Below are 18,736 nucleotides of genomic sequence, written 5' to 3' on the forward strand. Positions count from 1 at the left end.
CTTATATACTGCACAAAAATAAGCCTTGGGCCACATGGACTGTAGTTTGCTGACCCCTGATTTAGATCATTGCTTCATTCATCTACAAAGATTAATTCTAGATTGACTACATATTTAAGTAAAAATACATGCATACACACAAATAAGCAAATGTATATTAAATGCCTGGCAGGAGGAAGACTATATTTAAGAGCATCAGAAGAAATTTCAAAGGGAAAGCTTTATAGATTTGACTTTTTAAAAGTGGCAGCTTAGTTAATGGGATAAACAGAAAATATGGTCCCACTTCTTAGGCTGGCACCTTTGCAGAAAATGGTTAGAGTCAGAAGACAAAGAAAATTACCACCCAGAATTTTCTATGTAAGCTGTCCTAAATGTCTCATCACTGTTATTTTTCAAAGGAGCTCAAAAAGCTATATTCTCAAAAATAGTTCATTCTTTCACAATAGTTTGAGAAATGTTTTTTCAAAGTCAAATTTGAATCTCTCCTAGTGTGATCATATACCCTTTTTTACTGGTCTTTCTGTAGTGAAAATAAAGAATTGGGCCAGGTACGGTGGCTCATGCCAGCACTTCAGGAGGCCCAAGTGGGCAGATCACTTGAGCCCAGGAGTTTGAGACCAGCCTGGGCAACATAGTGAAACCCCATCTCTACAGAAAAACACAAAAACTAGCTGGGCATGGTAACACACTCCTGTACTCCCGGCTACTCAGGAGGCTGAGGTGGGAGGACTGTTTGAACCCAGGAGATTGAGGCTGCAGTAAACCATGATTGTGCCATTGCACTGCAGCCTGGGTGGCACAGTTAAGACCCTGTTTCAAAAAAAAACAAACTAAAAAGAATAACTGACATAAATTTGTGATACATTTGAATATTCTGTCAACTCTTTTGTTATTCTGTCCCTTCTCCTCCGAAAAAGAGAAGCAATATTCAGTGTTGTGTTGTCAATACTCCATAAACAGTCAAAAAATAACCAGTGTGAGGCTCCTTAGAGGTGGTAAGGGTCTCAACAGGTAGCCAGAGCATGGAAACAGGGATCTGGGACAAGAGTGTTCAATGTTTGGTAACGAGGATGTTGGCATTCTATCAAGAAGAGGGCCCAGACACCAAACTGGAATGTAAGGGCCAGAGAGCTCAACTGCCCAGGATGGGGGACCAGAAAGAAACAGGCAGGCAAAGTCTAACCCAAGCTACTGGGCACATTGCTGTAAGAGTGACAAAAATGTTAGCCAAGGCGGAAAACCAGTTATTCAAACTGAACTGGCCAACTAGGGAGAGCGCAGGCACCAGCTTAGGAACTTGAAAGCATCCAGCAGTCCCTTGTCAGAATAGCAGTGTCCCAGTGGCAGTTGTTGATAAAGGCAACACTGCCTTTGCAGAATGCTAGAGCAAGTCAAAGACTTTGGGAGCATAATTATTTTCAGTGTCCTACAAATAACACAAGCATTACCTCGGCAGGAGTCGCATTGTCCTGTTGGTGATAGTTGTGTTAGACAGATTGAGATACAGGACCCCTGGACAGCCCTCAGAAATGTGTCTCATTGATTCATCCTACATGAAAAACAGAGGGAAGATGTTTATCAAATTCTAACAGACTTTGCAATTTCCCCGTTATCTTTCTATTATCTCTCTTCCTATTTCAGAAAAATATATATGCAAGAGTTGGTTTCTTCATACTCTTTATCTGATACTAGGTTGAAATGAAATTAAAAAGAAGCCAATACTTTTGCTCAAAGCATCATTACTCAGACCGGGTGCAGTGGCTCATGCCTGTAATCCCAGCACTTTGGGAGGCCGAAGAGTGCGGATCACAAGGTCAGGAGTTTGAAACCAGCCTGGCCAACATGGTGAAACCCCATCTCTACTAAAATTACAAAAATTAGCAAGGCATAGTGGCTCATGCCTGTAATCCCAGCTACTCAGGAGGCTGAGGCAGGAGAATAGCTTGAACCCGGGAGGCGGAGGTTGCAGTGAGCCGAGATCATGCAATCACACTCTAGCCTGGGGCGACAGAGTGAGACTCCATCTCCAAAAAAAAAAGAAAAAAAAAAGCATAATTACTCCCTCCTTTTCCCTTTCCTTGGAAATAAAATCTCATTCTATCACAATGACACTTCATTAAAATGTGAACCCATGCATGTTCAACTGTGTCACAAGAAATTTGAGCTCAAAAGCCAAAGTGTCAAACACTTCTCACTCTTCATATGCAGGAAAGCAATTAAAAATGGATCCATTTTAAACTTACAAAAATTATTCTGAAAGACAAGAATAGTAAACACTCTCAACAACAGGACTTCAGTAACAGTCCATATTTATACACATATACCTTTATACATAGATGTGTGTGTGTAATTAAGCTTCTGTGGTTCTGCTAACAAAATATTTTAAATAGCTGAACAGATTTTCACTAAATTTATGATAAATTTGAGATGGCTAAAATAAAATATTGGCTACATGCCAGCTGGAGTTGGGGTTAGGGTGAGGGAGAATCTCAAAGATTCAAGCATCCTTCCCCCTGAAAGTGCAAAACTGAAGTAAGACAGTAGTGTGACTGTGAAGTAAGAGAGACAGAAAAACAGGTTTCAAGCACAGATTCTAAATTGAAACTTACAAGACCAGATGAATTGCAAGCTTTGATTGCAATAAGCTGCTTTTTGTATAGGTAACACTATAGAAAATACAATGAGTACCAGCAGATTTTTATTTAAGGATTGATGAATCTCCCCAGAAACCTCAACAGGGCAACCAGTTTAACTATTAGTGGTGCAGCCAATGTTTGACACTACATAAGTCCTGAAAAGAATAGACCATTGCAGGTATCTATCTATCTGGAAGAGGTAAATTATGAGAAGGCTAGATGATGTAGTTCTGAGAATTCTGCATCACAAATATGGCCACTTCTCACACCACTAAGAATAGTAAAGGCTTACACTCAGCAGGATCATTGATGTTTAACATTCTATTCATTACTATTTCCAGTAGTCAGGGATTTTTAAAATAATAAAATCCTGCAGGTCAGAGCACCTGTCATACTCAGATAGGAACTGGTTGGTTTATAGGGACAGTAAATCATACCTTAAAGAGAACACAAGATTCTATTTTAAGCTGCAAACCTCTGTGATTCTGCTATAGGGAAGGTTCTATGCACCCATATTGCATGAGAGGCCAGTGCAGAGCTTTTGAGAAACATTACTCTTAACTGTATTCAAGCTGTCAGCAATTTTTCTAGATGCCCCATTACCAAAATGTAGGATTTGAATGGGTGTGGATAAAGTGTGTACAGTACAATTTTTCCAAAAAGAATGGCAAGAATAACCATAATGAGTGGCACTGTACTCTAATACAAAGAAAACCTGTCTTTGAAAACGTTCAGCATGCCAATCAAGTGTCAAAGTGATCATACACTTGTTGAAAAACCTTGGCAAAATGCAAATAAGGTTGGGCAAGGAGAGGAGAGAGAGTTGGCTTAAACACCCTCAGAGAGACAACCACAAAGAAGATGAAAATATGGGACCAGGAAGAGGAAGATGGAGTAGGAAATCTGACTTTGTGCTTGAGATGAGGAGGCAATTCATTCTCTGCATTTTCCTGTCTAGAGAAGCTTGAACGTCCAAACAAATTTAGAATACTCCCATTCTCTTGTAATTAAAAGAATTCAAGACTTAATCCCCAAATGTTTGAACACATAAATGCAAAAACTGAGTGCCTATATTGCAGAATGGCTTATGAATTTGTCCACAACATACTCAAATCCTTCTGAAAGTAATATAGTTGATAAGACAAGCTTAGAAATCAAAGCTCTTTGAATGAATGTTACCCAACTCTTTAAATGTAAGCCTGTGTCCCAGTCTACGTCTCAAGGGGAAAAAAACAGTAAAATGTAGCTGGATAAAATTATCACCCCTGTATATTATTAGACTCCAAAACTGGACAAGACTTTGATGTTCACAAACTCAATGCAGATGGCATTGTTTTGACTTCCCTATTAGAGGGTCGAACTCAAATAATATGATTTTTTACTCAAGTACAGAACTGAAGCTCCCTGAGGGCAAGAACTAAAAAATGATTTATTTTTTAATTCCCTCCGACACCTAGCAGAACATATTTAACATAGTAGGTGCTAAAACATCCACAGAAAGAATAAATCCATTTGACAAACAACCTCGTTATAAACACAGGCAGGCATCTGGAGAATGTGGTAGTCAACATCTAAAATCCCTCTTCATGAAGGAGCCTATGTTCACTTTGCTAGTGGAGAAAGAGTGTAACCAAAGAAAGTAGAACATTTTTTCACTGATATCATCTTTGTCAGGTCTGACTATGCCTCCCTTTCTTGTGGATGACCCTTAAGGGCACATTTGAACATAAACAGCTTATTTACGTCAAAGTACAAGCCACTGAGACGATGCTTAGTTTACCGTCTAGGGTGGTTCTTCATGTTCTGCTGGACAGGGATTAAACAACTAATTTAAATGCTGAATTTGTGTGTTGAGGTAAGGAGTAGAGGTGTTCTGCGGGTCTTAAAATTTTTCTGTACACATTCTATTTAAGTATAATGCCTTCCATCTTTTGAAAAGACATTTTACTGTGGAAATAGGGGATGAATTTCATGGGGAAAAATTACTAAAGGAGAATTTTCAAAGTGCTCCATTCTAAAATGGGAGATATATTGGTAGACAGTTTGAAGTATCCATGTTGAAGTACTGAGACCAATTAATTTCTCCCTCTTCTGAGTTCAGGAGAAAAGAGGGAGAAATTAATTCCATCAGCCAGGCGCGGCGGCTCATGCCTGTAATCCTAATGCTTTGGGAGGCCGAGTGGGGCAGATCACTTGAGCTCAGGAGTTTGAGACAAGCCTGGCCAACATGGTGAAACCCCATCTCTACTAAAATTACAAAAACTAGCCAGGCACAGTGACACATGACTATAATCCCAGCTACCCAGGTGGCTGAGACAGAAGAATCACTTGAACCCGAGAGACGGAGGCCATAGTGAGCCAAGGTCGCACCACTGCACTTCAGCCTGGGTGACAGAGCAAGACTTCACCTCAAAATAAATAAATAAATAAATAAAATTAGAAATTAACTATGTCAAAACGTGAATGGAACTGTATAGTGCTAGGGGGTTGAGAGAAAATGAAGGGTGACTTTTTAAATGGCATAGGTTCTTTTAGTGGTGAGGGAAATGTTCTAAAGTTGGTTGTGGTGATGGTCACACAACTCTGTCAATGTATCAAAACCATGAAATTGTATACTTTAAGTGGGTAAATTTAATCTCTATATAAATACAAATTTATTATATCTCAATAAAGCTGTTTTTTAAAGGTCACTAAAAAAAAGAGAGCAGGAAGACCCAATAGAATTGAAGAGTGTGTTAAAGAATGAAAAGGTGTTAGCCAGGTTGGGCTGGGGTGGTGGGAAAGGAAGCGTGGTCATTTAGACAGATGGAAAAACAAGTTCAAGGACACAAGGAAATAGCATGACATGAACAGGGAACTTCAAGTGGTTCAGTATTTAAATAGAGTAGAAATGGGAAAGAAAAAACTAGAAAGATGAGGCTATAAAAGTGAGGCTGAGAGGGAGCAGGGAGGAGCCAATTCATGCAGTCTTTTCACTGGCAAGGAGAGCTTCCCCTTCATGGTGGAGTTGGTGCCTCATGATTGGCATTCCACAGCCAGGCCTTCCTCCTATTCCCTTCTGTCTCCTCAGGGACTTGCTCCGTGAGTTGCTTCAGCTGGCTCTCCATCATCCTCTATAAACCTGTTTCCATTTTCCTGCCCCTGTTTTCTTCTACCACTCTCTAAGCCATTTTTCCTGGAAAGATCAGTGTATGCCTCATGCCTCACCTTCTCACCTCTTGTCCACATCACAATTCACGACAAATAGATTTCTGCTCCAATATCCCACTCAAACTGTTGTAGCAAAACATGGCAGTCCCTTCTTATTCTCAAACCTACAATGCATTTTTTAGTCCTTTTCTTACCTGTTCACTTTGGTTCTTTCTGAAACTCTTTACTCACTATCATTTTGTGATACCTCTTCATTGTCAACCTACTTCTCTTACTAATCCTTCTGAATATCCTCAGTCTGCTCCTAAAAGTCAGCATTCCCTAATGCTCACCTTTAAGTCTTCTCGTCTCATACCTTCTCTCTAAGTTTATCTTATTCACTCTTTTATTTTTTTATTTTTTTTATTTTTTTTTGAGACAGAGTTTCGCTCTTGTTACCCAGGCTGGAGTGCAATGGCGCGATCTCAGCTCACCGCAACCTCCGCCTCCTGGGCGCAGGCAATTCTCCTGCCTCAACCTCCTGAGTAGCTAGGATTACAGGCACGTGCCACCATGCCCAGCTAATTTTTTGTATTTTTAGTAGAGACGGGGTTTCACCATGTTGACCAGGATGGTCTCGATCTCTTGACCTCGTGATCCACCCGCCTCGGCCTCCCAAAGTGCTGGGATTACAGGCTTGAGCCACCGCACCCGGCTTATTCACTCTTGTGATGTTAATTATGACTTATACATAGATGTCAACCCAAGATGGAATCTCGATTCTAGCCAATGTTGTCCATTGCTTACTTGGTATCTCCAGATAATTGCATTCACTAAATATTATTGAACATAATATGCCAAAGTTTGTGCTGGGTGCTATGACTACCACAAAGAATAAGACACATCTCTTGCCCTTTGGGTCTCTTAGGCTATTGGAGGAAGCAGAAACCCTATGATTAAGGATACTTATCGTAGGAACCTAGAGGAGCAGTGGTGAACCCAGCCCTGGAAGCCAGTGATGTCCTGGTAGAAGAGGTGATAATAAGCTTTAAAACCTGACAAAGAGGAAAGCACCACTTGGGGACAAAGGGAAAGGGCATTCTAAGCAAAGAACAAATGCACAATTACAAGGAGCAACTTGGAGCATGCAGCAAAGGACACTCAGCAGCTGTAGTGACTGAAAATTAGTGTGTGCATGGAAACTGAAGCAAGTGAGGCTGGAAAGGGAAGCAGAGGCAAAACCACAGAGGGTCTTCAAGGTAGAGTAATATTAAAGAGCTTTGGCTTTATCCAATTGTGTAGATGACGGGAGTGTGTGTAGTTAACGGAAGATGAAAGTGAAGTAGTCATATCTGCCCTTTACAAAGAGTATAAAGTGCTCATAGAATGGAAGACAAGTTGGGGACAGAGGGAAAGACAAGAGACAGGAACTAGGAAGAAAGCAACTAGGGATACATGTTCATTTCCATCTTCTTGGGTATAGCTGCTGATAGCCATGAAGATAAAATGAGCCTATCATGTCTAATGGGGCCTAATTTTTTTCTGTCTCATACACACATACCATTAAATATAAATACAATTCATTGTGGATAGTCCTTGAAAAATTTCTACTTGTCAGAGGCTCCAATACTAACCATACATCTACATGATTAATATTAGCATTGTACAGATGGAGTAAAATTTCTTGTCAATGTTTAACATAGTTTGCTCTTTTCCACATTGAATCCCAAATAATCACACAACCATCTACTCTGCATATTGGACACTCCAATGTAGCAAGTCAATCTATATAAACAGCAGTAAAAATGGTTGCTTATACTCACTGTGAATGTTGGGCAGTCAGAGACATTCAACTCTTGCAAGTTCCTACAGTGGCCTAAATCAAATAAGTTACACATTACTAAACTACATATTACAAATGTTTAAACAAAGTTTTTCTATCCTACATTGAATGCAATGTATTCATTAGAAAACAAACAAAAACCTTGGCAAGTAATATGTTCTGAGTATATGGTTTCTTTTCCCAGAAAAATGACTTTTTTGGGCTGCAGAATTAAAATATATACACATGTTTATTATTGTTTGAGGATTATAGGAGCAAGGGGAAAAGAGAAAAACATTACTTTAGGAAAAACACTACTACATATACTTAGTGCTTTTAGCTTGGAAGCACTTGAAGAAAACCAGCCTGATTTTTTGTGCATGGTTTTTTGTTTTCTTTTAACATTTTAATATGAAAATTTTTAAACATACAAAAAAGTGGAAAGAACTGTATAATAAATATATAGCCACTGCCTGGATTCTAATTTATATTTTACTGTATTTGCTTTACCACATATACACCTACTCATTCATCTCTCTATACATCCCTCAATCATCTTATTTTTGTATGCATTTCAGAGTAAGTTGCAGACACTAGTAAACTTCCCCCCATATACTTCAACATGTATATAATAAATAATTCAGCATGCATAATAACAAAGCGAATAGTTGACATAATTTTTTTAGGTCAAACTTATATATGATTTATAATGAATTACAAATAGACAAATGAAGGGCCAGAGAGGCAAAGCACCTGATTAGCTCTGGGACCAGAGGCCACAGCACAGCTATGAACTCTCAGGAAAAATGAGACATGTATCCAAACAGCTAGACGGAAAAGTGTTTCACAATCAGTGTCCTGAATCTCAGTGGACAGTAAATAAAACTCCAAATCTGAGACAGAAGAGAAGTAGCTAGGGAGGCCACACAAACAAGTGACTGGGATAAATGCTTGAAGCAAAGAAAAGGGAAGGCATTCTGTGGAGACCCCAAGAAGCAGGAAAACTCCAGGCAAAGGGGTGATTCTGCATTCAAATTGCCACAACAAATAGAAAACACATTTGCTGCTCATAACCACATAGCCCCACACTAATAACAACAGACATGTTAGCAGTTATAAATCCATTTCAAACATTTCTTCCTTTGCCAAAAGTGGACTGCATCCTAAGTGATATATGCAAACCAGAAATACTTTCAGAATTTTTTTAAAAATGAAAACAATTGGTAAAAATGTATGCAACCTGGAAGTCCTCAATAATTTTGATTAAGGAGAAAATAGATTTCCCAGACAATACAAGTTATGAAATAAATGTCCTTACAGTATACAATAGTTATTCTGTTTTGTTTTTTTGAGACAGGATCTCACTCTGTCACTCAGGCCAGAGTGAAGTTGGCGCCATGTCGGCTCACTGCAGCTTCAACCTTCCAGGCTCAGGTGATCCTTCCACTTCAGCAACCCCCACTCCCATTCCCAAGTAGCTGACACTACCGGTGCATACCACCACGCTCGGATAATGTCTGTATTTTTTGTAGAGACAGGGTTTCCCCATGCTGCCCAGACTGGTCTCCTGGGCTCAAGCAATCTGCCCGCCTCGGCCTCCCAAAGTGCTGGGATTACAGGCATGAGCCATTGCACTCAGCCAGAATAGTTATTTGAGAGTAATTCATCAGTTCAACAAATATTTATCAAGGAAATACAGCAGTTAACAAAACAGACAAAAATCTTTTCCCTTAAGGAGTTAAGTTTCTAGTCAGGAGAGACTAACAGTAAACAAAAGAAGTTAAATACCATATCTACTTTGACAGATGGTGATTAACTGCTACGGAGAAAAAATGAAACAAGAAAAGGAATTGGGAGCACCCAACAAGTGGGAGGGAATGTGATTTAAAATGGGTCTGAACAGGAAGTTTTCACTGAAAAGGTAACACTTGAGCCAAGATGTGCAGGAGATGACAAGGGCAGTGCCATTGACCTCAAGCATCTCTGGAGCCTACATTCAACATGGTTGGTGATTGGGAGACAGTAGAGAATAGAAAAAAATAAGCTCAGAAAGACAACCATTCAAGTTCTACCCTTGTGTGTACATCTCAAGGCTGTGTGGAGAATTCTTTTAATTTCTTAAATCCGATGTGATGATGAACTACAGGTTTCAGTTTTTATCATGCTGAGTCCTAACATTTGTGACTATTTCCCTGGGGCTGGCCACTGTGAAGCATCTTATGCACATGAGCCTATTTTATTCTCCCAAAAATAGTAGGAGGTATCCTCAGTCCTGTTTTACAGATGCTGAATATGAGGTTAAATAACATAACTAGCCTAGGTTGATACAGTTAAGCAGGTAAGAGAGCCTTGATTCAAACTCAGGACACATTCAGCCTCTAACCCAGGCAACTAAGAGGGGCAGAAGCTTTCTACGTCACTGTTCTGTGGAACTAGACAGCCTTTGCCTTTAAAAAGTCTGTTTGTATCTGTCAATAACACAGCGCTTGCAATGTGCCTTAACTTTTAATACACATTTTTTTCTCTTCCAACCTAGGGACTCCACGTACCCCAGCTGGGTCTCATTGTTCCAGAACTGCATTAGTTAAGATTACCCAAACTTGGATTTCAAAGGAATACTTTCATTGTTCCATCTGTCACACGAAGTAATTGGGGCCAGCTGGATGTCAGGATGCGCGTGGTTACCATTGTAATCTTGCTCTGCTTTTGCAAAGCTGCTGAGCTGCGCAAAGGAAGGCCAGGCACTGTGAGAAGCCGAGTGAATCATGGCCCTGCGGGTGGAGGCCGGAGAGGCTCCAACCCAGTCAAACGCTACACACCAGGCCTCCCATGTGACGTGTACACATATCTCCATGAAAAGTACTTAGATTGTCAAGAAAGAAAATTAGTTTATGCGCTGCCTGATTGGCCTCAGGATTTGCTGCACATGCTGCTAGCAAGAAACAAGATCCGCATATTGAAGAACAACATGTTTTCCAAGTTTAAAAAGCTGAAAAGCCTGGATCTGCAGCAGAATGAGATCTCTAAAATTGAGAGTGAGGCGTTCTTTGGTTTAAACAAACTCACCACCCTCTTACTGCAGCACAACCAGATCAAAGTCTTGACAGAGGAAGTGTTCATTTACACACCTCTCCTGAGCTACCTGCGTCTTTATGACAACCCCTGGCACTGTACTTGTGAGATAGAAACGCTTATTTCAATGTTGCAGATTCCCAGGAACCGAAATTTGGGGAACTATGCCAAGTGCGAAACCCCACAAGAACAAAAAAATAAAAAACTGCGACAGATAAAATCTGAACAGTTGTGTAATGAAGAAGAAAAGGAACAATTGGGCCCGAAACCCCAAGTGTCAGGGAGACCCCCCGTCATCAAGCCTGAGGTGGACTCAACTTTTTGCCACAATTATGTGTTTCCCATACAAACACTGGACTGCAAAAGGAAAGGTTTGTACTTTTCTTGCTTTTTCATTTTCATGAATAACTTAAAATGGTCTTTGAATCTTATAATCCTCCCTACACCCGACCATGCCTTGGAATTCTTGATGTCACTTCCACCAGAAATCTTTCCCTAGTGACAATAGAATTTATCCAAAGCTTTTCTGGGGTCCAGACTCAAGGCAGTTGGTAATCCAAGGACAATGACAGGAGGGAAGGAAGTATCCTCAGGAGGGCAGCCATTTGGGTTCTACTCATTTGCACATCGCAAGCTGTCACTGTAAGGAATTTCTTTCATCTTAAATCCAATTTAATTTAGGTAGGTAAACCAAGGGGTGTGAAAATAAGTGCATATGCCATCTATATAACCCGACTTACACGGATTATAGTCAAAACATGGTGTGCATCTGTGAGATGACAACCTCAAAGAGAAAACATCTGCAGAACAGGACTGTGACAGCACTCTGAGACAGAGTGAAAGTAATGGCGCTTCCATATTTCTCATCATTTAGTCCCAGCTTTTAATTAATGCTCCATTTTTTTTTTTTTTGAGATGGATTCTCACTGTGTTGCCGGAGTTGGAGTGCAGTGGCACGATCCTGGCACACTGCAACCCTCACCTCCTGGGTTCAAGCGATTCTCCTGCCTCAGCCTACCAAGTAGTAAATGCTTCTTAACATCCTATATCTTAATTATTTCCAAATTACCCGGAATAAAACAACAAAAATGTAAAGAACTAAATTTAAAATATTTAATCTGAGAACTATGAGACTAAAGAAATCTTTCTAGAATATTACCTACTCCCTGCAAATCATTACTGGGTTTTGCAACCCATGCAATTCTTGTGCTAGTATTACACAGGATGTGCAAATGCAAGATAAAGTCATGAGCTAAGAAAACAGATGGGAGATTTTAGTAATGCTCTTGACGTGCCAGTGAAGATCGATGTTCTCAAAGTGTAGTCAGGGAACTGCTAATCTAACCTACAATAAAAAACCATGTAACAAATGTCTGTATGTTTCATTTCTGGCATGGTTTAATAATTTATTTGTAATATTAAATTAAAGCCAGATGTCATTAAATGAGGTTCATATAGAACATGGTATCATTTCTTCCACTTACATTGGGAAATTTTGCTGTGTTTTGTTTCTTTGAGGGCAAGAGAAATGGATAGTTCAGAGAGGAAGCCCTGGTTCCTCTCAAGAGAATGTTAGGCAGGCATTATTAACATTGTCACGCAACCTGAACCAGAAATAAATTTTCTCATTTACCAGCAAAGTCATGTTCAAGCCCTGTCCCACCATCCCGCACCCCCACCCCCAATTGTAAAGATGGCACCTGGTTAGATCCCACAGCAGCCATGTGGCACAGGGAGGTTTGTTTACCAAGACACCCTGTGAACTGTATATAATTCACTGCCATAGGAGAGCAGTTATATATAGCTTCATAACCTGGGACATGCCATTCTTGGCTCCAGGTACCCACACATGCTGTCCACAACTTCCAGGAAGCTAGTAATATTCCCATTTACAGATTAGGAAAATGAAGCTCAAAGAGGTTCAGTCACTTGACCATGGGTTTCACAGGTAAGCACCAAAGCTAAAATTGAATCTTGGGGTCTACCTAAGCCACAGCCTATGCGCTCTCTACTTCACACTGCTATCTTCCAAAATTAATCTGAGCATATTCAAACAATCAGCTGCCTCAACAATGCACACATTAGAAAATTTCGAAGAGTCAGTAAATATAGTTTTTCTGTAGCCAGATTGTGTAGAATTTCTCAGATACTGTTATCACGAGTCCTTAGTGCTTCATGCTGAAGAGCTTGTTTATTAGAATTTCCTTCGTGGTGCTTAGATTGAAAACTGGAATTGTATATTTTTAATACTAATACAAAGCTACTATCCTAGATTTTAGTTAGAATGCTTGATATTGCTGAGGTTCTAACCTCAAGCTACAGTGAATTTGCACTTGCTATATCAGATATAAATGAGAAAAGTAGGTAGAATTAAGTTTATTAATTATCTGAGAAAAACACCATCTATACAAGATTTAAAACTTCTACAATGAGACTACACTGTGCTCTAAGAAGAAATGACATGTTAGGAATGTCTCTTTTTCACTGCTTTTATGCTCTTGGGCTATTCCTTCCCCCAATAAGCCTATTTCTGCTTTTTTCCTTTTTTCCCCATAATATTGTTTCTTTTTCTCTTGAAAAACTTCAGCTTATAAAAATAAAAGTACATTTTATTGCTTTCTTTAACTTATTGTTGTCTAACATAACCTTCCAGAAATGCTCCATAAATTCATAACCTTGCTTTAAAAATATGCATCATTTACTGAAACACAATATAAATAAGGTTTCATGATATACACACTTAGCATATATAATACTGGGTCATCAAAGGACAACATAAATTCCTCCAAGTATTAATGACTATGTAATTCAGAGCCTATTATTTTAGATCATAAGTGAAGGGTAGGCCAGGCGTGGTGGCTCATGCCTGTAATCCCAGCACTTTGGAAGGCTGAGGCAGGCAGATCACTTGAGGTCAAAAGTTTGAAACCAGCCTAGCCAACATGGTGAAACCGGCCAGGCGCAGTGGCTTATGCCTATAATCCCAGCATTTTGGGAGGCCGAGGCAGGCAGATCACAAGGTCAGCAGTTCAAGACCAGCCTGACCAACATGGTAAAACCCTGTCCCTACCAAAAAAATCAAAAAAATTAGCCAGGTATGGTGGCACACACCTGTAATCCCAACTACTCAGGAGGCTGAGGCAGGAGAATCACTTGAACCCAGGAGGTGGAGGTTGCAGTGAGCAGAGATCGCACCACTGGAGACTGTACTCCAGCCTAGGAGACAGAGCAAGACACTGTCTCAAAAAAAAAAAAAAAATGGTGAAACCCCATTTCAAAAAAAAAAAAAAAAGGTAAGATGGTAAGTTTTGTTTTATGTGCATTTTGCCACAATTTAAAACTTTAAAAGGTAACATGATTTAAAAATGAAGCAACACAATGAATTTTCCATTTGTTGACTATCCTAGTGGCAAAGATAAGTAAAATGAACAATTCTTAGTGATGGAGAGGGTTAAGGAAAAGAGGAACTACATATCCTTTTCTTGTACAACTCGCCTTGAGGGGAGCGATCTGAAATATGGATCAAAATGTCAAAAATGTAGCCCTTGACCAAACGAGGGGGCCTTCATGTCCTGCACTTCTGGGCTACATTTGCTGGCTCTGAGTGAACTCCTGCAGCTTCAAAGAATGCCCTGAGACGCTTGCAAACCTTGGGAAAGGGGGCTCACTGTCAGTGTGGGTCCAACCTTGGCGAACTGCCCAATGCCACTGGGCTGAACTGAGAGCTGGCGGAGGGGTGTGTGGCGGGGCTTGCAAGGCGCCTGCTGCAGGAGGGAGGGAGGACAATGGGAGCAGGTGCAGGCGTGGGTCTCGGATATAGGTCCCCAGCTGGGAAGAGGAGTGCATTCCTGATGACTTCTGTTTTTCCAATCTAGTATGAAATGTCACCACCTGAGGGCTGGAGACAGGGCAATTCTGAGAAGAAAGGAAACGGTGTGGAGAGTTGCGCAGGGGGTCCAGCCTCTTGAGAAAGGACCAGGAGAGCCGGATCGTTCTGAGGCTCTTTGGGGCTGGTAGTCCTGAGTTTTCAGTGGCTCCCTTCTGCGCGGTGTGGGCTGTGCTCCAGTGGTTCTCAGTTGCATGAGGCAGGAGCAGAGGAGGCAGATGCTGTGTTCAGCCCTGATACTGATGTGGATAATGTGGCATGTGGACACAAGAGAAGGCTGAGAGTATAAAGTGGTGAGGGCAGCACCAGCTTCCCCACAGGGCTGCAGTGAGGACAGAATACCACTGTGTACAGAAGTGACAGCACAGTTCCCAGGTGCTAGACGAAGCTTCCTGCCATCCTTCCCTTCCCTTCCCATCCCACCATCCCCTGAGAGCACAAAAGCTGAGATTCCTGGATGGAAGTGGAGCCACCCTTCATAGAGGGCACCTGTCCTGTGGCAAGGGAGGAAGTTTCAGGGTCCCCACCTGCTCCCCAAAGCCCTTTCCTTAACAACCTCCTTGCCCATTGCAGAGATTGGTGCGGGCGTCACCGGTTTCGGCATCTTCTTCATCCTCTTTGGAACACTCCTGTACTTTGATTCTGTGCTCCTGGCCTTTGGAAACGTGAGTCCCCCAGCCCTGTGTCCCCACTCCCCTGCCCCAATCTTTCTGAAGTCTCCATTGCCAGGATAGTCCTGGCAATAATGACTTAAAGTTTATTTAAGTCTTTAAATAAATCCCAAGTTTATTCAGGCCATGCCCATCCAGAGTCAGACATCATCAAACCTGGGCAGAGGACGGCATAGGAAATGGACACAGAGCCTGCTGGCACCAAGAATCTGAGGACCTGGGTGCTCACACTGAGCTCTGGGCGAGACCCTGGGGGTTCTAAGGAGACTCAGGCACTGTCCCTGCCATCTGAATCCTGCTCCGGGGCTAGGGATATAACACTACATACATGGCTGAGAGGAAGGCAGGGGCCGTGGTAAAGTCACAACAGGTTAAACACATTTAATGTGAAACAAGGGGCTTAGTGGAAAGAGGGCACACTGAAGTGGAGAAGGATGGAAAGGAATGTGGAAAGGAAATGGATGTGGAGGTGGATAAAGCACTTCCAGGGAGATTGGAACAGCAAGAGAAAAGGTATACAGAAGGAGAAGGGAATTATGGGATGTGCTGGAAGAAAACCAGAGTTCAAGTTGACGAGAGCCTGAGCACTTTCAAGGGATCATTAGGATCCCAGCTGAAGACAGGGCATCCAGCGGAAGGACTGGAGGGTTATTCTGTAGGTGGTGGAGCCTCTGAAGGTCCGTGTGACTTTCAGTATGGCTGCCTAACCTACTAAGGCCTCAAACTTCACTGCTGTAGAATAAAAATCTCACTCGATACCACCTTCCCTAGACGGTATGGTGAGAAATGAAGTCCCATCTGAAAAAGGGCTTGGGCTCCGGGAATTGGGTGGGCCACTAGAAACGGGCGGAGGTTCTCGTCCATCACCTTGCCTCTGTGCAGTCTTGTTTCCAGCAAGACTTACCAAGGTTCTGGGATCCTGCCACATTGCTGGACGGCCCTTGCTCAGATGGTCTGGAAGAGTTAGCACATCCTGCCCCTGCCCACAGCTTGGCTGCAGGCCTGAGCCCCCCACTCCTCAGGGGGCTGGTGGGTCTCCTTCAAGCTCCCCTCCCTCCCCCACAGCTGCTGTTCCTGACGGGCCTCTCCCTCATCATCGGCCTGAAGAAGACCTTTTGGTTCTTCTTCCAGCGGCACAAGCTCAAGGGAACCAGCTTCTTCCTGGGGGGTGTGGTTATCGTGCTCCTACGCTGGCCCCTCCTGGGCATGTTCCTGGAAATCTATGGATTCTTCAGCCTGTTCAAGTGAGTGCAAAGCCCTATAACCCTAGACAGACCCACCAAAGGGTCTGAGTGGCTGAGATGACCCCAGCAGGGTAGTGCAGAAGCTAGGACTTTATCCTGCAAGAGATGAGAACTGTGGACACTGTGGAGAGGCCCCTAAAGCAAGCTGAAAGGTACTTTGGAGGGATTAGCCTGTCAATCAACAAATATCGATAGAGCTCTGACTGCGTTCCCAGTGCTGTGCCTGTGAGTAGGGAAGAGACACAAAGCCTGCCCTCAAATCTCAGCGATCCAGCTGGAGAGGAAGGGCAGTGAGCTAACACGGCCAGGCACGCTCATGATTTTATCTGATCATCTGATTTTATCACAACAACCCACTATAGGATTCTCCTCTACTTCACACACAAGAAAACCAACATTCAGAGAGGTTGCCCTGGCCTGAGGTCTCAAACTGGTATGTGACAAAGGTCGTTCTTGAACCCAGGGGGCTCTGGCTCCTGGCCCCTGTGTCACCCCCTGGCCTGGCCTGTGTCAGCCCTGGGCCTGTGAAAAGGCAGGGTGAAACTCAGCCGTGATGTGTGGCCGCTGTCAGGTCTGCAGGCACTCAGAGGGGAGCCCAGAGTGACGTTGTAGAGGAAGCGGGACTTGAGAGAAACCTTGAGGGATAGGGAGGGTCTCAGAGAAGTCTGGAGGGTGCTGGGGAAAGAAAGGAAGGGTCCTAGGGAAAGCGGGGCGGGAAGGAAGACTTCATATGTCTATAGGGTACAGTGGAGAGGATAGGCGTGGGATGGGGACAACGGGGACTGGAAGAATGATGAGAATGATGGCTTCTGCAAAGGAAGGGAGTGGGGCTCGGAATCCCTGGGTTCTCATAGGAGCCCCTGTTTGCTGAATGCAGCCTTGAAACCACCGATTGGCCGGAATGGCTTAAGCCTCAAACATCGGGAAGTGTGGCTTTAAATTTTCTCACGTATACCTGCCATCTATTTATTCCATATTCAAATATATCATTTTTCAGCTGGGCGCAGTGGCTCACGCCTGTAATCACAGCACTTTGGGAAGCTGAGGCAGGTGGATCACTTGAAGTCAGGAGTTCGAGACCAGCCTGACCAACATGGTGAAACCGTATCTCTACCAAAAAAAAAAAAAATACAAAACTTAGCCAGGCATGGTGGCAAGCACCTGNATGGTGAAACTCCATTTCTACTAAAAAAAAAAATAGGCATGGTGGCAGGCGCCTGTAATCCCAGCTACTCGGGACACTGAGGCACCAGAATTGCTTCAACCCAGAACACAGAGGTTGCAATGAGCCTAGATCATGCCACTGTACTCCAGCCTGGGCAAGACTCTATCTCAAAAAAAAAAAAAGATTAAGGGTAGCTTTGTCTTTTAATATTATCAATACAAATGGCTTTCACTATGGTTTAAATCTAGTGATTCATTTCATCCTTTATTTTTCATTTTTTGTTATATTGCTGATTCCCATAAATTCAAAGGGAAAAGTCTTGTTTATTAAATTCCCTTTGGTAGTGCCTGTCACAGAGCCATGTGCTTTAGATTGATGATGATAACTGGACTGTTCTTCTTTATTCTTTCAAAGCAGTAATTTAAGCAACGTTTGAAGGTAAAAATACAGCAAAGTTAAAAATCATGGTTAGAATTAAAGTGTGACAACCTGAGGCTCTGTACAGTATACCACATGTACATGATCACACATAGAGAACTTGCATACAGATTCCCCAACTCAGAGTTGAGCCTGGCCCAGCTGACCTGCAATGAGTCAGACAGTGTGTGTAGTAGACCTAACATGTGCCAGTTCAACCACAAAGACCTCAATGATCACTATGTATTTTTGCCTTAAATATCTAATGGCAAGAAAAAGAAATAATAGCTTTATTCACTAAGAAACAGATTCTTTGCCAACAAATCCTAGTTTTTCAAAGGGAATAAATGTGAGACTAGTTGAAAGGCATATTTATGCAATATTGAGGTTAAAGAATTGCCAAGAATATATGAAAGCCAGAGTTTTTAAACTGCTTTCAGCTTCACATTGACCAGAATAGTTTACCATTTTTAAGGAGTTGTTTTACTTCTAACATCAGACAAGGGAAAATTATGCAGGTAATTCCCTTAGCTGCCTCCAAAGTTAAGGGAACAAGATTACTGCAGCTTGAACAATAGTTAAGAATTTAGTATTTGCAATAAACAGGGCCACTTATGTCTCTTTTCTTACTACTACCAAGCTTTCAAGACAGTTCTGAGGTTGCTGACAACGAAGATAGCCTGCTAAATGG

General features: G+C 42.1%; 3 protein-coding genes across 5 annotated transcripts in view; 2 read left to right on the forward strand and 1 right to left on the reverse strand.

Annotated features, from left to right (window-relative positions):
- Window positions 1-18,736, reverse strand: part of FBXL13 (F-box and leucine rich repeat protein 13) — a 247,122-nt gene that overhangs the window by 135,794 nt on the left and 92,592 nt on the right. Inside the window, exons 10-11 of the mRNA XM_037736579.1 lie at window positions 7,592-7,644; window positions 1,452-1,552 (exon numbers count right to left, since the gene is read on the reverse strand). Of these exons, the coding sequence (XP_037592507.1) occupies window positions 1,452-1,552; window positions 7,592-7,644 (154 nt within the window). The remainder of the gene's footprint in view (window positions 1-1,451; window positions 1,553-7,591; window positions 7,645-18,736) is intronic.
- The window catches only part of LRRC17 (leucine rich repeat containing 17), a 44,177-nt gene that overhangs the window by 18,775 nt on the left and 6,666 nt on the right, over window positions 1-18,736 (forward strand). The window contains exons 2-3 of one of the 3 annotated variants that reach the window (XM_017523052.2): window positions 9,396-9,594; window positions 10,127-11,033. In XM_017523052.2, the coding sequence (XP_017378541.1) occupies window positions 10,262-11,033 (772 nt within the window). In that variant the 5' untranslated portion in view covers window positions 9,396-9,594; window positions 10,127-10,261. Of the gene's footprint in view, window positions 1-9,395; window positions 9,595-9,620; window positions 9,929-10,126; window positions 11,034-18,736 lie in introns of those variants that run through there. The other 2 variants (XM_017523053.2, XM_017523051.2) reach the window with 2 other exon arrangements.
- On the forward strand, window positions 12,735-17,123 carry LOC119470283 (vesicle transport protein GOT1A-like). Its single transcript, XM_037736583.1, has 3 exons — window positions 12,735-12,764; window positions 15,031-15,213; window positions 16,285-17,123. Exons 1-3 carry the CDS (start codon window positions 12,735-12,737, stop codon window positions 16,465-16,467), a joined length of 396 nt encoding a protein of 131 aa, XP_037592511.1. The 3' UTR covers window positions 16,468-17,123.

Source organism: Cebus imitator, unplaced genomic scaffold (genome assembly GCF_001604975.1).
Source record: "Cebus imitator isolate Cc_AM_T3 unplaced genomic scaffold, Cebus_imitator-1.0 Scaffold26, whole genome shotgun sequence".
Classification (NCBI taxonomy): Eukaryota; Metazoa; Chordata; class Mammalia; order Primates; family Cebidae; genus Cebus; species Cebus imitator.

Coding starts and splice junctions, on each gene's coding strand:
- LOC119470283 (XM_037736583.1), top strand. CDS start 12,735: ATGCACACATTAGAAAATTTCGAAGAGTCA. Junction 12,765..15,030: donor TAGAAAATTTCGAAGAGTCA/GTAAATATAGTT, acceptor CACCCTTCATAG/AGGGCACCTGTCCTGTGGCA. Junction 15,214..16,284: donor TGCTCCTGGCCTTTGGAAAC/GTGAGTCCCCCA, acceptor CCTCCCCCACAG/CTGCTGTTCCTGACGGGCCT.